At 35.2% G+C, this 24,324-nt stretch overlaps 1 protein-coding gene across 1 annotated transcript in view; it reads left to right on the top strand.

The window, feature by feature from the left end:
- Positions 1 to 24,324, top strand: part of CSMD1 (CUB and Sushi multiple domains 1) — a 2,529,117-nt gene that overhangs the window by 1,921,283 nt on the left and 583,510 nt on the right. The window contains exons 22-23 of the mRNA XM_006866725.1: positions 16,277 to 16,468; positions 17,131 to 17,257. Coding sequence (XP_006866787.1) covers positions 16,277 to 16,468; positions 17,131 to 17,257 — 319 coding nt within the window. The remainder of the gene's footprint in view (positions 1 to 16,276; positions 16,469 to 17,130; positions 17,258 to 24,324) is intronic.

The following is a 24,324-nucleotide window of genomic DNA, read 5'->3' as shown; positions in this document are numbered from 1 at the left end:
AATTTGTGAATTGAGTGAAGGTTTACAAACAAGATCATCAGGTTTACATCCAACAAATGATACACTTTGTTTCATCTCAGTGATAGCAATCCCCACCATGCAACATCAGTTATCTTGCTTCCTTCCTGTTACCCATGTATAAATATCCTATTTCAAACTCTTATAGATCCATAAGATATATATATATATTGCTGTTAAGTGTCGTCGAGTCAGTTCCTACTCATAGTGACCCTGTATCAGGTTTCCTAAGAGCGGCTGGTGAGCTTGAACCACTGACCTTGCAGTTTAATCCGACTTTGTAGTTCAGCGCATTAACCCACAGCATCACACCAGGACTATGTATATGGTGGTGGTGGTTATGTGCCGTGGAGTCGGTTCCGACTCATAGCAACCCTGTACAGGGTTACCGAGGCTATATATATATATATATATACTGTTAACAGTTTGAAAGTTGTGTATATATCATTATTATCCTCTTGCCCTTGCATAGCACCTTATGTCTTCACCTATCTTCATTATTGTTCTGCCAGGCTCCCTCTTTTTGTATATTATCCTCCCCTTTCTTGTATATTGACCTCCCTATCAACAGAGTTAGGAGTCCTGGTGTGGCACTGTGGGTTTATGCATCAGACTGCAAATTCGGTTGAACTGCAAGGTTGGTGGTTCAAGCTAACCAGCTGCTTCTTGGAAACCACATACAGGGTCACTATGGGTCAGAACTGACTTGACGGCACTTAAGAACAACAACATCAACAGAGTTAACATGTGTCTACCCTCTATTCAGTGAATTACTCTCCCTTCCCTCCTAACCATGGTGACCATCAACGATTATTTATTTTAGTATGAAAACTTTTTCTTTAATTTTTACAATAGTGGTCTCATACAATATTTGTCCTTTGATGACTGACTTATGTCACTCAGCATAATGTTCTCCAGGGTCATCCATGTTGTGAGGTGTTTCACATATTCATCTTTATTCTTCAACATTAAGTTGTATTCCATTGTGTATATGTATCAAAGTTTGCTAATCTACTCTTCCACTGATTGGCAATTAGGCTGTCTCCAATTTTTTGCTATTGTGAATAATGCTGCAGTGAACAACGGTATGCAAATACCTACTAGTGTCTTGGTTCTTATCTCTTGTGGATGTATACCAGGTACAGAGTTTGCTGAGTCATACAATATTTCTATTTCCAGATTTCTGAGGAAGTGCCATACTGTTTTCCAGAGTGGTTGAAACATTTTGCAGTACCATCAACAATGTAGGAGGGTCCCCGGCTCTCTCCACACCCTCACCGACATTTGTTGTTTTGTTTTTTTGAACTTTGCTGTTAATGGTGATGTGAGATGATATCTCATTGTTGTTTTGATTTGTATCTGGTCACTGTGGGTCAGAATCGACTTGACAGCACTTAACAACAACAGCAATGGCTAATGACCGTGAGCATTTTTTCCTATGTTTGTTGGCTGCCTGAAGATCTTCTTTGGTGAAGCATGTCTTCATGGCCTCTGCCCATTTTTCAATTGGGTTGTTTGTCTTTTTCTTGTGGAGGTATTGTAGTTTTCCATACATTTTAGAGATCAATCCATACTCTGAAGTGTTGTGCAAAAAATTTTTCCCAGTATGTTGTCTCCCTTTTTATTCTTTTGGTGAAATTTTTTGATGCACATTAAGTGTATAATTTTTAGAAGCTCCCAGTCATCTATTTTTCTTGTGTTGTTTTGTGTGTTTTTAGTAATGTTTGCTTCTGTATTTATGCCATATATTAGAGCCCCTAAGTTTGTTCCCAGTTTTCCATTGATGATCTTTAAAGTTCTAGCTTTCACATTTAGGTCTTTATTCAATTTTGAAGTTGTTTTGTTTTTTAAATATATATATTGTGTGAGATATGGGTCTTGTTTTTTTCTGTTTGCCAGCACTGTTTGTTGAAGAGACTATCTCTTCTCCTTTCAATATGTTTTGGCCCTTTGTCAAACATCAGCTGACTCTTATGTGGATTGATTCACTTCTAGGTTTCCAATTGTGTTCCATTGATCTATGTATCTTTCATTGTACTAGTACCAGACTGTTTTGATTACTGTAGCTGTGGAATACATTTTGAGATCAGGGTCAACTTCTTGAGTTTTGACATGCTGACCTTTAAAAGCTACTTGGATTTCTATAGAATCATGAAAGAGATTTTTATAACTAAGGAAACATTTCAGAAAATGATTTGAAAATCATACTATTAAATTACTATGCTACGTAATTAGTCAGGAAGATATAAAAATACAATGCAATTGTGAATATTGAGCTTAAAAATTGCAAAAAATCTGAAGTGACACATTTAACACAATTTAGTAACAAATGCTAATAATTAACACTCAAGCTCAGACTGCTAAACATAAGCTTGGCTGTTCAAATCCAGCAAGTGGCTTTCCAGCAGAAAGAACAGGTTTCTGCTCCTGCAAATATTTATAGTCTCTGAAATTCTGGCTTGCTATGAGTGTGAGTTTGTGTTTGGGAATTATGTATTTTAATTTAATAATAAGATAGGTGCTAAAGGAAATCTGTTTTCTGGTCGGTGGAAGATGGAAATTGGACACTTGCTCAATGGGACATATGATATCTGAATTTTTAATTGAGATTTAGGGAGTTGTAGATAACTTTCAAATAATTGATAGATATAAAAGGAATGCTAAATTTGAAAGTGATTAAAGTAGCCAAACTCTGCCTTGAGAAAATGCTTTTGTTTCTTATTTGTTTTAGTTTTGAATTTTATTTTTCTACTTAACTAGTCATGTTTTGCATATATAAATGCTCATATCATGTATGTAAAAAGTAAACTAGAAAGCACTATATTGTGGTGCAGCATTATGAGATTTAAATTACACTACATATGTTTGGTGGCTTACGTTATTAATACCTCAGAAGCAAGCTGAATGAGGACTGGTTAGCACTTCCAAGTCACAATCAGGCTGATGGATAGCAGTCACTCATACAGAAGTTCTTCGGAAGAATGAGATACTGAAAACGAGGACTGATACTCTAACTTCGTAATGCTATGATATGTTAGCAGTGGTCTAGTTGTGGCTGTCACTTGCTAGGAATAGATGACTTCACTATATTGCTTAGGTGGTACCTTATGGCATATGTCTTGACAATTACTCTGTATTTATTTGTTATAGAATAGTAAAAGTAACAACATATAAATAATCACAGCAGCAATAAATTCAAGTGTTGTTGATAATCCTTTATATTTGCACAGAGTTTACTGATGAAGAATTCAGAGTGTTTTCATAAATCTTTTGCTTTTTCACGAAAAAATTCTACAATATGGAAACAGGAAGAAACAAACATTACTATTCACATTTAGCAAAGGTAAAGGGAAATGAATTCAGAAACTTAGTTCAGTACATTATCATTGTTAATTCAGATGTCTCTCCTAATTTACTTCTCCTTCAATTGCCTCCTCAATATCCCCAGTACCCTTGGCCATGTTCTCAGTCTTCCTCTCGGTGTGAATCATTTCATTCATTAGTGCTTCAATTTCTCCCACTGAGGGTCTTTTTAGATTGTCTGATATAGGCCTCCATGTCTTGCTTCCTAACTTATGTATGTATATGTACATTTATACTTTTAACAAAGAGTAGGCATATAAACAAAGGAAAGGAATGTCAAGGAATCAGCTCTTGTAACTAGTTGCCTTTGAAGGTTCATGTGATATTCATTTGGTATGGCTAAATTTGGCATGGATGTGTTTATTATGTTTCTTGAGCCAATAATGTAAGCTTTTATGGGGAAAGGAACATTTATAAATGAATAAGTGTTCTCAATGTTATTAAATTACAATTGAAATTTTAAGAAAAATATATTTTCATTGCTCTCATTACATTTATTTTTGGTTATAAACAAGTAATTATTTCTTAGCAAATAAGAAGAAATATCAAATTGTTTATCAGAATGTTTTTTTATTTTACATATTATTTTTAACAATAAGAATAACACATCTATTGACAGGCATGTTCCTTTCAAGATTTAGAAGGAGGAGGCTTTTGTGCTTCAAAAGGAACTTTGTTTATATAGCAGAAGCCATCTCCCTCAAAGGATTTATAGTTCATTCAATTCACTTCCTCCTGAATTCTGCATTTTCAAATTTTGACCTTTGACTCCTTGACTTAAAACCTGAAAGTTCTCTGTTTATTAAACAGCTTGGTCAGAGTTCTCCTAGTAGGCTCCTGAACTTTTCTTGACAACCACCATACATGTTAACTATAACAAAACTCTCTAATCTGTTCTTAGGATTTGGTAATCTTAACCTCTTTGTAAAATTATTTTGAGGATTAAAAGAGATAAAATAGATACAGCTGCTTAATGCATTGCATGTTGTTGTTAAATGCCTTTGAGTGGGTTTTGACTCATAGTGATCTTGCATAGGGATTCTGAGCCAAGGCTTGTGGGTTTGAATCACTGACTTTACAGTTCAAACTGAACTTGTACTCCAGTACTTATCTTACAGCACCACGTGAACATAGCACAGAATGGTTGGTGGTTATGTGCCATGGAGTCACTTCTGACACAGCGACCCTGCACAGGGTTTCTGAAGCTGTAAATCTTTATGAGAGCAGAAACCTCATCTTTCTTCTGCAGAACAGCTGGTAGTTTCGAACTGCTGACCTTGTGGTTCGCAGCCCGATTTGTAACCACTACGCTGCCAGAGCTCCTTGTATGTGTTTTATAAAGATGACTTATTGGCCCTTTTCTACAATGTGAGAACAGCACTGTTCTCTCCCATAATTATCTTCATTGATATATGCACCTGGACAATATAGACTCAGTCTATGTATATGGTTCCTAAGCATAAAGTAGGCATGTAAATCCATGGAGGAAACAAGTAAATAAACCATAACATGTATTTTTTTTAATTAAAATTTTAAAACAAAAAAAGAAAAATAGAAACAATTTGTTGATATGGATATTTTAATATTAAAAGAAAGTAACATAAAGTGTAAGTATAATTGGAATTTAAATAAATTCAAAAATAGAAATTAGAACTATCTGCTGAGAAATGTAGACTATAAGTAAATGGTTATTTTTAAAACAAATTACTTATGGAGGTGTTTTTAATTTTCTAATTTGCTTCTTTCCATTTTTCCCACCATTTTGGATTCCGTTTTTCTGAATAAGCAATATGGGGGGGGGGGGAATCAGAAAGATTTTTTACATTTTTAAATTATTATAAAACTAATTCAATATGACAAATGCTTCATTTTTAAGAAAATCATTGTTGAAAATGCATGCTGTTGATGAAATTATACAATTATAGTATAACTGATATACCTTTCCATTACTGTATTTGGAATTCATTTCTAGAACTGTCTTTCACCTGGCACATTATTTTATATTTTGGCTTGTTATTTTGATATTTAATTTTACAAGCTAACAAAATCTATATTTAACCTAGTTTTAATTGGCAGTCCTATGTTTGATATCACATTACATAAGTATGTGTTTTGAAGGTTTGTAGTTCTTTTTAACTTTGTACTGAGCCATAAAGATTCTTCAGGTGTGCAAATTCCTAGGACTAAATTCTAAGGAATACATACTAGTTAATCAGATATTTGGAATAAGCAAGGAATTTTAAGTAGCTAATGAGTTTCAGAATTTAAAATAAAAACATGCTGTTTTATTTTTTTAGAAATTTCATTCCTAGACAAATAAAATAGATCATTTTAAAGAGGTGGTTACTACTTAAAATATGCTGCATGCTAGAAAGTTAAACCCACCACACTGTTTTAAAATATTTTATGAATATGCTGTTGTTGTTAAATGTCTTTGAGTCAATTCTGACTCAATGCAACCATGTGTAGGGTTTTCAAGGACTGAGCAGCTGGTGGGTTTGAACCACTGATCTTGCAGTTCGAACTGACATTGTGGTCCACTGCTTATCCTACAGCACCACACCAGCTATGAATATAATCCTATTATATTTTATGTAATGTAATACCTGGTTGACTGAACTTCTTTGATTGTACTTCTGTTTCTGGATAGCCATTTGTATAAATGGATATATGTATACATGTATGAGTGTTTTTAATTTGTAAAACTTAAAGAAACATCCATAATCAGGTAATTCACAGTCATCCACCCAAACTTTGGAAAGTACAGGTGGCTCATTTAGAAGCAGCCATATTTCATGCTGTGTGGCTGCCTATAAATGGGTTGCCCTGTACTACTATCCTGCTTTCACAGATACCCTGCAGAAGTAACCATAGGACTCCAGCTCTGAACTCCTTCCCTGATTGCCACCTAAAGAGTTAATGCTTGTCTACCATGTTCTCCTTAAGCACTCTGGAATGTCATTTTAAGACTTCTAAGTAAACTCTGAGCCATGAAGAATAGAGCTGTGTCTATATATGTAAATAGTATGTGAAATCATGTGAAAATGTATATTTTGTTTTTAATGCTGTCTGTTGGATTAATGAATGACTATCCTTTTAATATGTAATATGTTGATTAAACAACAAAAGACTTGTTACATGCATTTCTTTGTATACAAAATGTGAGCTCTTGGTGGGCAATTACTGAGGCTAATTATTATGTTATTTTTTCAGAACCTAGTAAAATATCTGAAGCAGAGTTGGCACTTATAAATCATATTAGATAAGTGATTTAATTAGTGAATTTATGTTGTAGATATGAGGATAAAATATGCCAATGTGTGTTTTCAACTGGATTATATCTTTACCACATTAATATTCATTAATATAAGGAACTCTGGTAGCGTAGTGGTTACGAATCGGGCTGCGATAAGATCAGCGGTTCGAAACTACCAGCCGCTCCGCAGGAGAAAGATGAGGCTTTCTACTCCCGTAAAGATTTACACCCTCGGAAACCCTGTACAGGGTCGCTATGGGTCAGAACCGACTCGAAGGCACTTAACAACAACAATATATTGGAACACATACAACCAAATGTATTATGTTAAGGAATTATGCTCTCAAATACTTTATTAATAAAATATATTATTATTAAACTAAACTGCTATTTGGAATCCTGGTATGGCACTGTGGGATAAGCACTGGACTGACTACTCACTACAATGTCAGTGGGGTCACTATGAGCTGGAACCAACTCAAAAGCACTTAAAAAGAAAACTACTATATATATAAAATCCACCACCAATTACTGCCATCAAGTTGATTCTAACCCACATACAGGTTTTCCGAAGCTGTAAATCTTTACTGGAGTAGGAAGTCTCATCTTTCTTCTCAGGAGCAGCTGGTGGGTTTGAACTGCAGACCTTTCAGTTAGCAGTCCAGTGATTATCCTACAAAGTCAGAGCCTAGACATAGACATAAATTACTATATGTAATGTATGGATTCCTGTTGTGATGCTGTGTGCTAATGCACTGGACTGCAGGGTTGGTTTAAACCTCAAGGTTAGTGGTTCAAACTCACCAGCCACTCCTCTGAAACCCTGTAAAGGGTCTCTATGAGTTGGAAACAACTCCATGGCAATTAACAACAATATATATAATTTATGGAGTCTCTGTGTGATGCTGTAGGATGAGCACTTGAACACAAGGTCATTTGAATTACAATGTCCATGTTTCAAACTCACCAGTTGCTCCTTGGTAACCCTATACAGGGTTACTATGAGTTGAACCAACTCAAAAGCACTTAACAACAAGACAGAATTTGGAGTCCTGATGTGGAGCTGTAGTATATGTGCTGGATTTCTAACCTCATGACTGACAGTTCAAACACACAAGCCATTCCTAAGAAACTCTAGACAGGGTCTTCATGGACTCAACAGCACTTAAAAACAACAACAAATTGTGCTGCACTCTCATAGTCTTCCAAACCGTCATGGTTTCTGTAAAGATTCGTCTATTTGGAGTCTTCTCCCTCTCATTTTCTGACTAGCAGAAAGTCTATTCATCCTTCTCAACCAGCGAAAGTTTTCTCTCTTCTACAATGTTTCCCCCAACCTCTCCAGTTCTTAGCAGATTGCTTGTGTGTCTCTCTTGAACTTCATACCAACATCTATCATACTGCTTTAAAACTATTTTTCTCAACTGTGTAATCATCTAACTGTGGTACACAATGACCCTGTCTCATTCAACTCTACCACAGTGCCGCTCAAAGTCCCTGGCTCACACACAAAAAATAAATACATAAAAAGAAGAATATATATTGAAAAATGAGTCATTGTGCATGTTATAAGAATTCTTACCACTGTGTATAAGTTAGAGCAATATCTACCAACAGAATGTAATTTTTTTAATGGACTTAGATGGAATGATTGAGTTTAGTCCATCCATTTCCACATGCTCCGTTTATATGCCTGATCCTCATACTACTCCAAGTTCCCTCTCAGGACCTCTACATTTTAAATACTACCTGTAGTAACAATATATGTGCAATAGTTGAGCGTTCGTGGCAAAGTGGTAAAGTGTTGGACTGCTAACTAAAAGATGGGTTGCTTAATCCTAGCAGTTGCTTTGTGGAGAAGGACAACTGCTTTGTAAAGATTACACCCTTGGAAACCATTTGGGGTGGTTCTACTCTATCTTCTACAGATGTCATGATTGAAAATTGACTCTGGCAATGACTTTCATTTGTGTTTGGTTTTGTGGAGTTTTGTTTGTATTTTTGGTGTAATATTTAAAGTCAATGAGAAGCTGAATAATTTGAATTATTTCATGGAGACCTTTTAAAACTGATATAAACAATTTGAGTTGCTCATTGGCTCTGCACAAGGTCAGAGTTCATTAAACATTTAGATTTATATTGTGGTTGTTGTTGTGTTTGTTAAGTATCATCAAGTTGGTTTCAACTCACAGTAACCCTGTATATGGTTTCCAAGAAGCAGCTGGTGGATTTGAACTGCGACACTCAAGTATTTATCCTACAACACCTTGCCAGGAATCCTTGGATTTGTATACCACAATGTATTTAGAATTATAAGCTATTTCAAGACTGACTACTAGAATTCTATTAGACAGAAAAGAAAATATTTTTGTTATCTGATTACCAATCAATATTTTACAATTTTTTGGTGTTTCACCAAGGATTTCACAAGTTCAGTTTTTCTGTTTAAGCATTATCATCATCTTGTTGACTTTTGCTATTTGGGGAAATTTGGATTACCTTTCTATGCAAACTGTTCACATAGTACATGATAATATCAGCCATAATAATGCTTATATAAGGGGAAAGAGAAATGATTAGTGGCAAACGCAAAGCAGACAATCAGTTTAAAACCAATTTAAAACCAATAATAGCTTTGCTGCTGCTGCATGCCATTGAATTGGTCCCCACTCATAGTGACCCTGTATAAGGTTTCCATGGCTGTTAATCTTTATGGGAGCAGAAAGCCTTGAGCAGCTGGTAGATTTTAATTACTGACCTTGTGGTTAGCAGCCAAACATATAACCTACTATGCTACCAGGGTATAACAACTGTACCTAAAAGGAAAATAAATAAATAAATCATATATATACACTTTGGAGATATTGTGCTGCTGAAAAAATGGCACTGATAGACTTACTTATAATGCAGAGTTGCCACAATCTTCAATTTTTCAAAAACCAAACAGTATCTGTGAAGCACAATTAAGCAAAGTGCAATAAACTGGGGTATGCCTGTAGTTGTTACTTTCCCTCCAGTTGATTTTTACTGACCTTATGTATAAGCAAAATGAACCTTGTCTAGTCCTGTGTCATCTTCCTAATTGTTGCTATATCCAAACCCATGATTTAGGCCATTGTGTTAACCCATCTCATTGAAGGCCTCCCTAACCCATTGCCTACCATTGAAATAATAACCCATTATGTCATTTTCTAAAAATTTGTATTTCCTACAGATGTGTCTAAAGTAAGTAAGTTGAAGTCTCATCATCCTTGATCCTAAGGAGCATTTTGGTTATAGTTCTTTTCAGTTTGATTTGTTTGTTCTTTTGCCAGTCCATAGTACTTTCAATATCCTTCGCCAATAACAGAAATTGAATGCATCATTTCTTCTGTTTTCTTTTTTCATTGTCCAACTTTCACACATGTATATGAGACTATTGAAAAGATCATGGCTTAATTCAGGCACATATTAGACATTTTTGGTTTTTATAACTTTGTTGTTGTTAAATACCATGGAGTTGGTTCTGAGGCTGTAAACCTTTATGGGAGGAGAAAGCCTCATCTTTCTCCTGTGGAACAGCTGGTAGTTTCGAACTGCCGACCTTGAGGTTAGCAGCCCAATTCATAACCATTATACTATCAGAAAGAGTACTTTTGTAGCAGATTTGTACAATGTCATATTTTGATTCTTTAATTGCTGTTCCCATAGACTTTGATTGTTGATCCAACTAGAATGAAGTCAGTTATGACTTCAAATTAATGCATAAATTAAAAATCAAGCACATATATTACACCTAGAGTTTTATTCTTAAATATTGAGTTATTTGAAAAAAACAGATCAACTAAGAATTTAAAGTAATATACTATTAATGAATTTTACTTCTCAAATGAATCTCAAAAGTGCATTTAAGCACTTGAACTCCTTTTCTTTTAGGATAACTACAAATAAAATGTTAATTTAAAATAGAATATTTCCGTTTTCAATATAGTTTTTTTTTTTACTGAATGTATGTGTGAAATACTCTCATTTCTGTTTTTATTTTGCACATGGCAATGTTTCTTAGATTGCTGCAGAAATAGTCACCAAAAATTACATTATACAAAATGAAATAAGTCTTGGGTAAAGTTAAGAGATAATGCTTGAATTTTTCAGTTCTTTGTGACAGAAGAGATCAGAGATTCATAACTGATAAGCATTCTTCTTCAATTGTATTTTCAAAGTTTATCTGAGCATGAAAGAACATTCTCAAGAGTTGCTTAGATATACTTTGAGGAAACTCACATCACTCCAGTCCTCATTGTTCAGCTTAGATGGTTGAACAGATTAAGTCTGGAGTAGATTTTTTTTTTTAACATAAAAGTGCACCATTGGAAATGTAAGAGCTAGTCCAAATACTTGAAAGTTAAAAGTAAACATCTTATAACACTAATATTTTGTTAGACTCTGAAGAGATACAGTATTTCATCTTTAACAATATTAAGACTGGGTAACTACTACAAAGGATATAGGTTAGTACTTTTCACCAGTCTGATATTTGGAACTTGTTTTGATTAGAATGTTTTGTTCACACCATCTTTGCTGCTTATATAGCTGAAGTAGAAATTACTGGAAAAAAGGAAAGAAATCACACTATCTAATTGATTCAAACATCAGTTGTAATTCTGTATAGATAATGTTTTCATTATATTTAAATTGCCTTATATAAATTGTGGGAACATCACTGTATTGCCCAGACTAAACTTGTTTACAGGTCAAGCAAAGCAAAGTAGAAGCTTAGTGTTTCTAGTCTGTTCAAGAGATTTATCAATATGACTTCTAAGTATCTCCTATATGTGTAGCTATGCATGAAATTGTTAAAGTGTGAGAAGCCATCAGGGATGATGGGTATTTTGAAATCTCCAAACACTTTAATTTCTGGCAGAGAAGATGAATATATATCATATAATGACATTGGTAGCATAGTGGTTATGAATCGGGCTGCGAACTGCAAGGTCAGCAGTTTGAAACTACCAGCTGCTCCACGGGCGAAAGATGAGGCTTTCTGCTCCTGTAAAGATTTACAGCCTTGGAAACCCTGGTGAGGGTCGCTATGGGTCGGAACCGACTCCACGGCACTTAACAACAACAACAACGACACTGAGTTGGCTCAGAAGCTTCAGACATTTAGTGTAAGACATTTTATAAATTAATAAACTTTGGACTGGTATGAACAGCTTAAGTGATCTATTAAAAAATAGTAGAAAACATCATAAGCAACACTAGGCAATTTGTAATGGAAAAATCATAAGTAACTGGATTTACCTGTCTGCATGACAAGATAAGGTAAGGGGAAACAAAGCAAAACAAAACAAAGCAAAACCAAATTATGGCTGATTGATATGAGAAACAATAATATATATTGCCCTTAAAAATCCAAACCCAAATAAAGTTTGTTGTTGTTGTTAAGTGCTGCTGAGTTGGTTCTGTCTCATAGCCACCCTGTATAAGGTCTCCAAGAAGCAACTAGTAGATTTGAACTGTCAACCTTATGGTTCACAGTCCAGTGAAGAACCTACAGCACTACACCACAGGAGTTTAGCTGGCAAAGTGGCAGCATCAATAGCCTTAAGCGTGACAACAATTGTGAGGTTGGCCAAGGACCAGGCTGTGTTTCATTTTGTTGTGCATAGGGTCGTAGTGAGTCTGTACTGACTCAATGGCACTTAACAATAACAACAAAAATGTTATTGTTATATCTTTGTATGCTTGCTTACTTATTTTTAAAAATTTCTTCAAATCTTGTTCTAAAAAAATATATATTTAGAGCAAGTTTTGGGGCTGAGGAGATCCTTTCTTCAAATACTTTAAAAATAAGTATATTTAGGGATTTTAGAACTTTAGGAATTTACTTGTAAAGGTCATATTCTCTGAGTATAAAGGGATATTTTGAATGACATTTTAAACATTGATATAAATAAATTATCTGCAAAGCTTATGACTATAAACTAAAAAAGCAGCTCATAATCCACACAGGAAATTCTTTATCATTATTTTAGGAAAAGCACTGGATTGCTAATCATCAGCCACTCTTTGGAAACCCTGTCCAGGTTCACTATGAGTCAAAACTAACTTGATGACATTTAACAGCAGCAATTTATGAACATACATAAATACCATTATTTTATCAAGATAGGCATGCATTTCCTTGAAAGAAAATCTTTTGTGACATACTCTTCTGTAAAGCCACCTATTGTCAGGAAAGAATTTATTTTCAAAATGAAAAGTCTTGGATAGTTTACCCAGATTGCTTTATGTCCAGACTTTAATCATTCCCAGCAGTTGTGTTTCTAAGCTTAATTTAAAATTATTATGAGTATGCCAAATTTCCTCTTTTCAGAGTCCAAACAAATCCTTTGTCATCACTTGATACATATAAAGGACACCAAGCATTTGTGTAATTAAAAAAAAAAAAAAAAAAAGCTAAGCTATCTAATTCTTTTAATGTTGTTTATATCAAGTTGTAGCAATCTAATTGATTATTTTATACATGTTCAATTTCAGAAGATGTATTCATTCAGCAATCAGTCTTACAACTTTAAAAGTCCACATTTCTAGTGTATTTGGTTTTTTTGAAAAATAGTAGGCCTGGGCCACACAAAGGTAAATTTAAGTGTTAAAACCCGTTGTGGCTGCCCCGTTAAGTATTTCATATAACAAATAGCCTCTAACAGCCCTTAGGCCCCAATTGTCACATAGGTCACTTTCTTTCTCATACGATCTTCTTCGTGGTTCCATTATCATTTGAGTTGTAACCTATCATAGACTTTTAACATACCCAATCATCTTGAAGATGGCACAGGATAGGGAAGCATTGCTTTCTGTTGCACATAAGGCCACCAGGAGTAAGAACCAACTGAACAGTAACTAGCAATGACAAGGCCTTATTTCAACTGGACAGTTAACAGAAGTATAATGTTTTATTTATTTTTCTTTTCTCTAAACTTTATATAGATGAATATTGCTTTTCTAGTTGATGTTCACAATTATTCTCATTGGCACTTGATAACTAATCGGTCCCTAAAAACATTACTTATTATTATAATTGGAGTCTTAATCAAAGAGTGGCTTATGAAAATCACTTTATGACTAGTCATTCTAATTCCAGATTTATTTATTGGTTCCATTTATTCCCCATTCCTGTCACCCAGTGGAGTGGTAGTGGTGGTGGTAGAGTCAATTCCGACCCATAACGACTCTGTATACAGTTTCGGAGGCTGTAAACATTAACAGAAGTGGAAAGTCTCTTCTCCTGTGGAGCACCTGGTACATTTGAATTGCTGACTTTGAAGTTAGCAATCCATCTCATACCCCACTATGTTACCAGGGATCCTTACCCAATACAGCATTGATTTCTAAATAATTGTGCAGATCCTGTTGTTTCTAGACCTCAAAATCAAGTAAGACAACAAGACCATTTCAGTGTTTTTACAAAAAGAAGAGAGAGATAAGTAATCTGTAAGGTCTTATATTCATTTTTTTTGTCATAAATAATACAGTAGCGTGAAGTTTAACCTTCTAAAGGAGCTCTGGTAGCGTAGTGGTTACAAATTGGGCTGCGAGCCGCAAGGTCAGCAGTTACCAGCTGTTCCGTGGGAGAAAGATGAGGCTTTCTGCTCCCGTAAAGATTTACAGCCTTGGAAACCCTGTACAGGGTCGCTATGAGTCGGAACCGACTCCACGGCACATAACAACAACCAGTTGTCTTAGTACTATACAGATAGATTGAAGGTAATGAAACATTATCACTGTCATTAAAACTGTATGTGATTAAGACTCGTACATTTTATTTCATTCCTACCTCTCCTTTGTGGCTGTTTATTTTAACAGTAGAGTTGATGGTGGTGGTGATGTGCCGTAGAGTTGGTTCCGACGCCTAGAGACCCTGCACAGGGTTTCCGAAGCTGTAAATCTTTATGAGAGCAGAACGCCTCATCTTTCTCCCGCGGAACAGCTGATAGTTTCGAACTGCTGACATAACCACTATTCTACCAGAGCTCATTTAGTAGAGCTGACACATTATTATATTCTTATTTTTTTTGCATTTCCAATTAAAATTATTTTTATTTCTTAAATGCATTAGAGTTATTGTAAAGGCAAACTTGGTAAGCCTAATGAAGATCTGTATAGGAGAAAATTTTCTTAGAATAGGAATGCAAATTAGGAAATGTGTAGTCTTTTCTCTTCCCTATACATATAGATAAGGAGCCCTGGTAGTGTTGTGGGTATGCGCAGGCACAGGGATGCTCCCTACGGCTAACGTAAAGATTTACGGCCTCAGAAACCTTATAAAGCTCACTATGAGTCAGAACCAACTTAGTGACATGCAACAGCAGTAGCAAGAGAAGCTGTATACAAACAGATGCAGAATCTGATCCTGAGTTTTGAGATCGCCAGTATAAAATTATGTTGTTAGTTTAAAGATACTTTTTTTTTTTTTAAATGAAAGATATCTCAAAAGCGTACATTATTATTATTTTTTTTTTAAAAGAAAAGCAAGAATTGGAGGCTATGTAGAAACAGAAGTAAATAGACCATGTTGTATCTCAAGGTTTCAGTTCTACTTTTTTAAATGGTCAAAATATGCACCATGATATGAAGTGAGAAATATATTAATATAGGACTGTCTTCACAGTAACCTTAAAATATTGCCTCACATAAAAGCAATATACAGCTCTCAGAATTGCAGAAGCTAAATCTTCATTTCCATCATCTATTTCTTTGAGTTTAAGAGCTTAGTTTGATGAAGTCATTATAATGATTCATTTATGGAATTTGTAGTGTGCATGGAGTTGCTCAAGAGCCTCATAACTATGTGCCATGAAGTAATTGGCAGGTACTAAGTCATGATTCCCTGGTCTTTTGTGGGCAGAAACAACTTGTGAATTTCCCACGAAGCTGAAGATCTTAGAGTTTGGGGGAAGTTGGCACAAAAGCTGGTGACTCTTGATGATATATTCCAGTGAGCACTGGCAGTAAAGTTTCTGAGAAGAGTTCTGGTGATACCAACAGGAATATTCTACCCTATTGAATAGACCAGGGTATGAGAGAGGTGATCTGAAGGCAGCAACACTGGCAGATTAATTAGATAAGACTTTGAAACTTGCTATAAGGTTCAGTATGCTGGTCGGAGTATGGATTATAATTTTAATAGACAATTGTTTGTAATTCTTTGAACAAAGGTTCTTAATGTAGAAACAACCATTAAAAACTGGTTGTCACAAATCAATCTGGAATCAATGGAAGCCCTGTATGCATTCCACAGAGCTTTCAGAGGATGATTTTTGTTTTGGGAAGTGGATTGTCAGGTGTTTATTCTAAATTGCTTCCGGGAGAACTCAAACCTTCAAGCTTTCAGTTAACAATTGGGCGGACTAACCAACTGGGAATAGAGAGTATTGAATAAAGTTATCAAACTTGAAGAAACAGCAAAAGATCAGCACATAAAGCCAATAAAGGTCTAATCCTATTTCTCATGTTTTTTGTAAATCCATAATCTTTTTTAAATTTTTATATATTTTTAAGAGACCATTTGACTGCTTAGTTTATCTCATCTTTATTTTGATGCTAACGTACATTCTTCTTTTAGTTCCATTCTTTCTTGCCCTTTCTTTCTCATAGGTTTTGATCTGGTAAAATGTGAAGACCCAGGAATCCCTAACTATGGCTACAAGATTCGAGATGAAGGGCACTTCACCGACACAGTGGTTCTGTACAGTTGTAATCCAGGGTATGCCATGCATGGCAGTAGCACTCTGACCTGCTTGAGTGGAGACCGAAGGGTATGGGACCAATCATTGCCATCGTGCATAGGTGAGTTCGAGAACCAGTTTAGATTACTATACAAAAGCTGAGTCCAAGAGCAATAGCTACCTTTTGCTTTGACATAAACCTTTGGAAAAGGAAGAATATTTTTAAGTAGACACTTTCCAGTTTGTATTTTGAAGATTTGAAGATAGATTTTCTAGAACTATTTTACTGAGACTATATACACAGCTATTATAATTATAACATGAGTGTTTCTGTGTTTTGACTTCTCAACCTTAATTGCACAACTACATAGGAGTGCAGTTGTGGTGACTGGATTGTACATATGAAAATGGTTAAAATGACAAACATTTTGTTGTATATACTTATTACTATAATAAAAAAAGAACACATATAGAATTATTTGGCATAATAGTGAATGAATAGAAAAAGTATGCATATATTTGATTATACAATTAAAAACATTTGAATTCTATTTCATTAAAAGGGACATTGTATATATTTTTCTTTTATTCTCACATTGTGTTCAGAACTTCTCTGACCTTGTAACACAAAATGTACTTTGAAGTTAAGGGAAATTATAAGAAGTACTAATGTGATATATTTTTTTTTATTATTTTCTTAGGCATAGAATATAGGAACAGTTGCTTTAGTTTTTAAAAGTTACTAGTCATATAACATATGGAGTGTTTCTAAATCTTTTACAGCGGAATGTGGTGGTCAGATTCATGTTGCCACATCTGGGCGCATATTGTCTCCTGGCTACCCTGCTCCCTATGACAACAACCTTCACTGCACTTGGATTATAGAGGCAGACCCAGGAAAGACCATCAGGTATTTGTTCTATTTTTGTTTAAGTAATTTTGTTATTTAGTGGATATAAAAGTGCATCTGTTAACCAGTTTAAGAAATGCATTTCTGAGCTAAGGAAGGAAACTGAACAGTGTACCTAATTTTTTTCTTAATCTTACTTTCTTATATTAATATTCCTTTGAAAACTTGTATAAACTTACATGTAATAAGAATTCAAATACATTATATGTGAGCTTTTGCTGTATAATGTTGTTGTTGTTAAAAGCCGTTGAGTCGGTTCTGACTCATAAAGACCCTATATAGGGTTTCAAGGAGTGACTGGTGAGTTTGAACTGCCAACCTTGTGGTTCAAACTGACATTGTGGTCCAATCCTTTATCCCACAGCACCACACCAGCACTCCAGCATACTACCATCATAGCATGTTGGTTCTAGACAACAATTATCTGTCTGTTCCTGACTTCTAATTTGAAACAGTTTGACAGAGGTGTCTAGCCTCACTTGGCCTGGCTGATCTCCCTGAATAATTATTTTTTACTTCAGTAGGCTCATATGCTTATTTACTTACTGGAAAGGTTCATAGATGCAAAGGATGGAACTTTTTCAGACTTCTTGAATTTGCAAAAGGCCAATTGCCAAAGCAAGTTTCATGATCAAGACAAGATTTGCGGTATGAAGAAATACCTTTTGCCTCTTAATGCAGTGAAGTCACATCTTAAAGTGGCTTGTATCTAGATATCTAAGAGTTAGTATTCATTTCACAATATAAAGATAGTTTTGAGATAGAACAAGAAGTATTGCTATATAAAATTACCAGGGAAAAATAAAACAGCTAAAAGTGGCATATATTTTTTACAAATGTTTAAACAAAAACTATTATCCAATGTTAAATGATGGTTCTAAATTATTATGATGAGTTACTTAAGCCATTATATAATCAAGCCAACAAAAGTAATATTTTTAAAGAAAGTTCTCCATGTTCTAGTCTAAAATTTAAATAAAAATAGCACAGTCATAAAACAAAACTTATTTCAAAATAAGTTGTTCTTTAATTATAAGCTTAGCTAAAATAGAAGAAAATAATAGTCTTCAGAAATATTCCTTGAAATCCCCTTTTCTGGAGGACAGTAGTCAAGATCGGGAAGGGAAATATACAAGAAGAGGGAGGTTAACAGACGAAGGATGATAGGTGAAGATACAGGGAAGTATGCAAGTGCTAAAGAGGATACAGTTAGTCATAATATATGCACAAACTTGGAGTAGCAGTGTTCTGTGTGTAGGTACATGGACAGAGACACAAGTTGAATGGGTTTTGGAGGAAGAGTGGAATATATATTTATTTATCCCACAAATATGAGTTTGAAAGAGGATATTTGTACATGAGTAACCACAGGGAGGAAAAATGGAAACTACTGTTGATGGAGGGGATTGCGATCTTTGAGGTGAAACAAAGCATATGATTTGTTGAATGGAAAACTGTTGATCTTGTCCGTAAACCTTCACTCAATTCACAAGATGAAAAAAACGTGAAAAACACAGACACAATTTTTTTTTAAATGCTATAGCTAACTTCCCTTTTTCATTATATTGTTTACAAATCTTTCTACAAAATTTATTTTATAAAGAATACTTCATCCCTTCTGCACTGTCTGAATAAATATGTCTCTGATTCTTGCATGCCTCTCTTGTACTATTGAGACACACTAAAGACTAAATGATCTTCTATGGTCAACTCAGCTCCTTCTAAATATATACTATGTGGAGATTACTAAACTGAGAAATCAAAGCCATAAACCTCTTTTTAAGGAAGATGAAAAGATAGGAACACTGATGAATCAATATAAATGTAGTAATTTATATTAAAAGGAGATCATAAACTCATGACACTGAAACTTATTAATTGATAAAAATAAAATGAGGTGAGGTTAAATAAAAAGAGATGTATGCTCTGTTTCATGATGCTCTATTTTTCTTTGTTGTGTCAAGAAATAGTTTCTTCTGTTGCTTTCTGACCCTGGGTTTGTAAGTCTCTAAACATGATTGGTTGAACATCACACAATCATACAAGGAATTGGATTAGTTTATATCCACATAAGCAGGAGATTTGGTCTGTTTACTATCTACATAAAGCATTTGCAAGCCCATCCAGTAGAACTGACTGGTTAATAATCAACCTAAAAATGGTTTGGTTTTTGAATGCCATGCCCAGAATTAACAAAGATTCTTCCCATCTGTGCAGCCAATGTCATAAAGGTTTTGAGAGCCAGGAGAGAATTGAGTCCTTGGAATATGGGAAATTCTGCCAAGAACTTCTAGGAAAACTAGAGGTAAAGTGTAGCAATGAGGTGGTAATATTCACTAAAAGGATGAAACTGTAGGCTGAGAGGCATGGTGGCAAGAACAGCGTAGAATAGTGACAGGTAAATGGTATTAACAGTGCAAGCATTAGGAACTAGAAGAATTTCAGAAGTTGGCAGTGGGCAGTGTTGGCCAAAGGATAAGATAACAGTGGTTGGTGGAGTCAATGCACAGAGTAGAACTTCATACCTCTCGGAAGGTGTTCTCCAGTGTAGCAGAGTCTTGGGCATACACCATTGAGAAGTTACCAGTAAAAGTTTTCAATGACCACAGCCTTTGGTATGGGTTATATCTCAATGCAAAGAAAACAAAAATCCTCACCATTGGGACAATAAACAACATCCATATAAACAGAGAAAAGATTGAAGTTTTCAAAGACTTCATTTTGCTTGGATCAACCATCAACACTCATGAAAGTAGCACTGGAGAAATCAAATGACGTATTGCATTGGGTAAATCTGTTTCACAAGACCTCTTTGAAGTGTCAAAGAGCAAAGACATCAGTTTGAAGACTAAGGTGCACGTGGCCCAAGCCATGGTATTTTCAATAATCTCATATGCATGTGAAAATCAGACAGTGAATAAGGAAGACCATGGAAGAATTAGTGCATTTGAATTAAGGTGTTGGAGGAGAATATTGAAAGTACCATAGACTGCCAAAAGAGCAAACAGATCTGTGTTGAAATAATTACAGTGCTCTGTGGAAGCCAGGATGGCTTTGTCTCTCACACTTTGAACATATTATCTGGAGGAATAAGTTACTGTGAGAAGGATATCATGTTTGGTAAAGTGGAGCATCGGAGAAAGAAAGGAAGACCTCAAGTGAGATGGATTAGCAGAGCTGACAGCACCAATGGGCTCAGGCATAGCAATGATTGTGGAGTTAGCCGAAGACCAGGCAGTACTTCATTCTGTTGTACACAGAGTTGCTAAGAGTTGTTACTGACTCGATGGCACCTGACAACAACAACAAACAGTAAAAGCTTTGCCACAAGAGCTGTCATAATAGTGGTCTAAGCTTGTCATTAGCCTAGGGTTGCCAAACACTGTTGGTTGTGAGTGGACCAGCAAGTACAGGGGGATGACCCTGCCAAAAAGCTATGATGAGAGACAGAAAGAGACACAAAACAGCCACACCAGACCTGATCTGAGCTGATGACACACCTGCTAAAAGGAGAGAGAGACAGGCTGACACCTTATAAAACCAGAATGTTGTGAAATCAAGAAATCTTTCTTTCAGGATTATATTCTTTCACCTTACTCATTCACTGTGTACGCATACCAAATAAACAGAGTAGCTAAATTATTTGCAGAAAAATGTAACATCAGGAGTGGAGGAAGATTCATTAACAATCTATGTAGATGATACAACCTTGCTTGCTGAAAACTAAGAGGGCTTAACATATTTATTGATGAAGATCAAAAAACAAAGCCTTCAGCAAAGATTCCAACTCAAATTAAAGAAAACAACAATCCTCTGGACTAAGAAATCACATCATGACAAATGGAGCGAGCATGGAAGTTGTGGAAGACTTCATTTTGCTTGGATCCGTTATCAACACTCATGGGAACAGCATTCAAGAAATAAAAGGACATATTGCATTAGGCAAATGTGCTGCACATGACATCTTTAAATTGTTAAAGAGCATAGATATCAGTTTGAAGACTAAGGTGAACCTGACCCAAGCCATGTTATTTTCAGTAGCCTCCTATAATGTGAAAGTTGGGCAGTGAATAAGGAAGAACGTAGAAAAATTGATGCATTTGAGGTAACATGTCAGAGGAGAATATTGAAAGTACCATGGGCTATCAAAAGAACAAATATATCTGTTTTTGGATGAAGTATAGCCAGCATTCTCCTTAGAAACCAAGATGTCAAGACTTTGTCTCACATACTTCGGACACGGTATCAGGAGGGCCCAGTCTCTGACCTTGGACATCATTGTTGGTAAAGTCAAGAGTCAGCAAAACAGAGGAGGACCCTGACGAGATGATTTGGCACAGAAGCAGCAGCAATGGGCTCAAGCATAGCAACAATTGTGAGGATGGTGCAGAACCATTACTTTCTGCTGTTAGTCATATCTACTTGATGGCCCCTAACAACAACAACAACAACAAAGTAATCTGTTCTTTGTGTTTAGCATTGACCTTCTATAAATATTAATAATAGCTTTCATTTGCCAACACTGTGTAACTATCTTGTTTTTAAAACCCAATAAGATTGGATGGTGATGCTTGTTGTGAAATGTCATTGAGTTGAATCTGACTCATAGCATCCCTGTATAGGGTCTCCTAAGAGGAGCTCTGGTAGCGTAGTTGTTACGAATTGGGCTGCTTACCTCAAGGTCGGCAGTTTGAAACTACCAGCTGTTCCATGGGAGAATGATGAGGTTTTCTGCTCCCATAAAGATTTACACCTTCCGAAACCCTGTACAGGGTCACTATGAGTTGAAACCGACTCCACAGTACTTAACAACAACAACAAGAATGCCTGGTGGTTTTGAACCACTAACATTTGGTTATAATTCCAGTGCTTATCCTGAAGTACCACACCAGGACTCCAATCATATTGGATAGCAGAGTTCTTATCTTAACAGTCTTATAACTACTAGTCATTTTAAGGACTCCTGGTGTGGCGCTGTGGGTTACTGTGCCAGACTGCAAAGATGTTTTGAACTGCCAGTTCGGTGGTTCAAGCTCACCAGGCGCTTCTCAGAAACCCTATACAGGGTCGTTATGGATTGGAACCGACTCAATGGCACTTAACAACAGACAACTGGTATGTGTTTATGTACAAAATTCACTACTCTTCTAGTATTCATCCCCTCCAGAATTCATTTGTTTAATTATTTTTAATCATGTAAACACTTTGGAAGTGTTAATGGTACAAATAATTTTTATAGTGAGAGTATCAAGAAGCAGAGCTTAAAGTACTTATCAAGTGTAAACATATTACTTTATAATAACCTGTTTAAAAATTTATTTGTGTACTAAATCAAGATCAATGATTAATTAGGTAATTAATTATCCATTGGTACAAAACACAAATGCATTTGAGTAATTGAATTTAAAATTTTGTATTCTTCGTGGAAATCAATATAGTCACTTTTCATTGAAATAAATGAAATATTCACTCCTGAACATTTGATTTAAGTAATATAGAAATAATTAGACTGGTTTTGAGTTTGAAAAATCCTGGGTCTAATTTATAATTAAAGAATGACTTTACAAAAAAAAAGAATTATAGGCATACCTAGAACATATTTTGGATTCAGTTCCAGACCACCACAACAAAGCAAATTATCACAATAAAGTTATTCAGAAAAAAATTTGTTTTCCAATGCATTTCAAAGTTATGTTTTCATAAGTTATTGTGTAGTAACATTATGCAAACATTTAAAATACTGTGAGGATTATGAAAATGTGACACACAGACACATCGTGAAAAATGGTGCCAATATAGACATGCTTGGTGCAGCGTTGCCGCAAATCTTCAATTTGTAAAAAAATACAATTTCTGTGAAGGACAATAAAGCCAAGCACAATCAAACAGGTTATACCTGCACTTTAATTTAGTAGGTTTTCAAGTGTTTTTGTTTCTTGCAATTTCTCTTATGACTTATTTTCCTAGAATTAGTATGACTAGTCTTCTCTTAAATGCAGGGTGATGGATTCACACTTGGCAGGTAAAGTGAATACTTCGTTAACATTTTAATAAGAAAAGGGAAAATAAATTAATAAAGAATGTTTAAAGTACTGGAAAATAAACAAAGTTTTGTATCACGAGCTATAATATATAACCATTAACATTTTCTGTGGCAAAATGAGAAAAAAAATATAATGCATATACTAATTTGTTATTCTAGAAAGTTTTTTCTCATACATACCTTTCTGAATGGAAGTTTGCACCATAAATTTGGTAAGCACGTATTTTTCACATTTACGACATAACCCCTTTCTAGTATGAAAGTTAAGGAGCTCTGATAGCATAGTGGTTATGAGTAGGGCTGCTAACCTCAAGGTCAGCAGTTTGAAACTACTAACTGTTACATGGGAGAAAGATGAGGCTTTCTGTTTACATAACAATTTACAGCCTCGGAAACCCTGTACAGGTACCGACTCCACGTGACAACCACTACCCCGAGTACGGAAGTTAAGAGGGAAATATTAGTGTTTACAATTAATTTCTAAAGTGGTATTCAACGTCATCTAAAATATTCCAAACATTAGGTTGTCCATTCTTAAGGAAACAGTAGTGTCTTTTTTGCCTGTGGTTTGAGAAATGGCATACTTAGAAGAACATAATTTGCAATTTTAGGCTGAAAATTGTACTAAGATTCAGACAAATAAGTTCTGGTCTTAGCTATGTTGACTACATTGTCGTTATTGTTGTTAAGTGCCGTCGAGTCGTTTCCGACCCATAGCGACCCTGTGTAGGGTTTCAACCGCTGACCTTACAGTTCAAACTGACTTTGCGGCTTGGCGCATTAACCCACAGCGCCACACCAGGACTACATTACTACGACTTAATTATTTCACTGATATTATAGCTAATATAACCTACACCATTTACTTAAAAATTAGGAATTCATAACTCATACAACATGAGTACAAGGATTACTTTAAGTATGAAAATAATGTCAATATAAATGGAATGCATTGCTAAGTAAGCTTGCTATGATTTGAAAATGGTAATATTTTTTACTCCAAATAATAAGCAGAAAAACTGAA

This window comes from Chrysochloris asiatica, unplaced genomic scaffold (assembly GCF_000296735.1).
Source record: "Chrysochloris asiatica unplaced genomic scaffold, ChrAsi1.0 scaffold00095, whole genome shotgun sequence".
In the NCBI taxonomy this organism is placed as follows: domain Eukaryota; kingdom Metazoa; phylum Chordata; class Mammalia; order Afrosoricida; family Chrysochloridae; genus Chrysochloris; species Chrysochloris asiatica.
The sequence above is the reverse complement of the archived record's forward strand: the minus strand, read 5'-3'. Positions and strand labels throughout refer to the sequence as shown.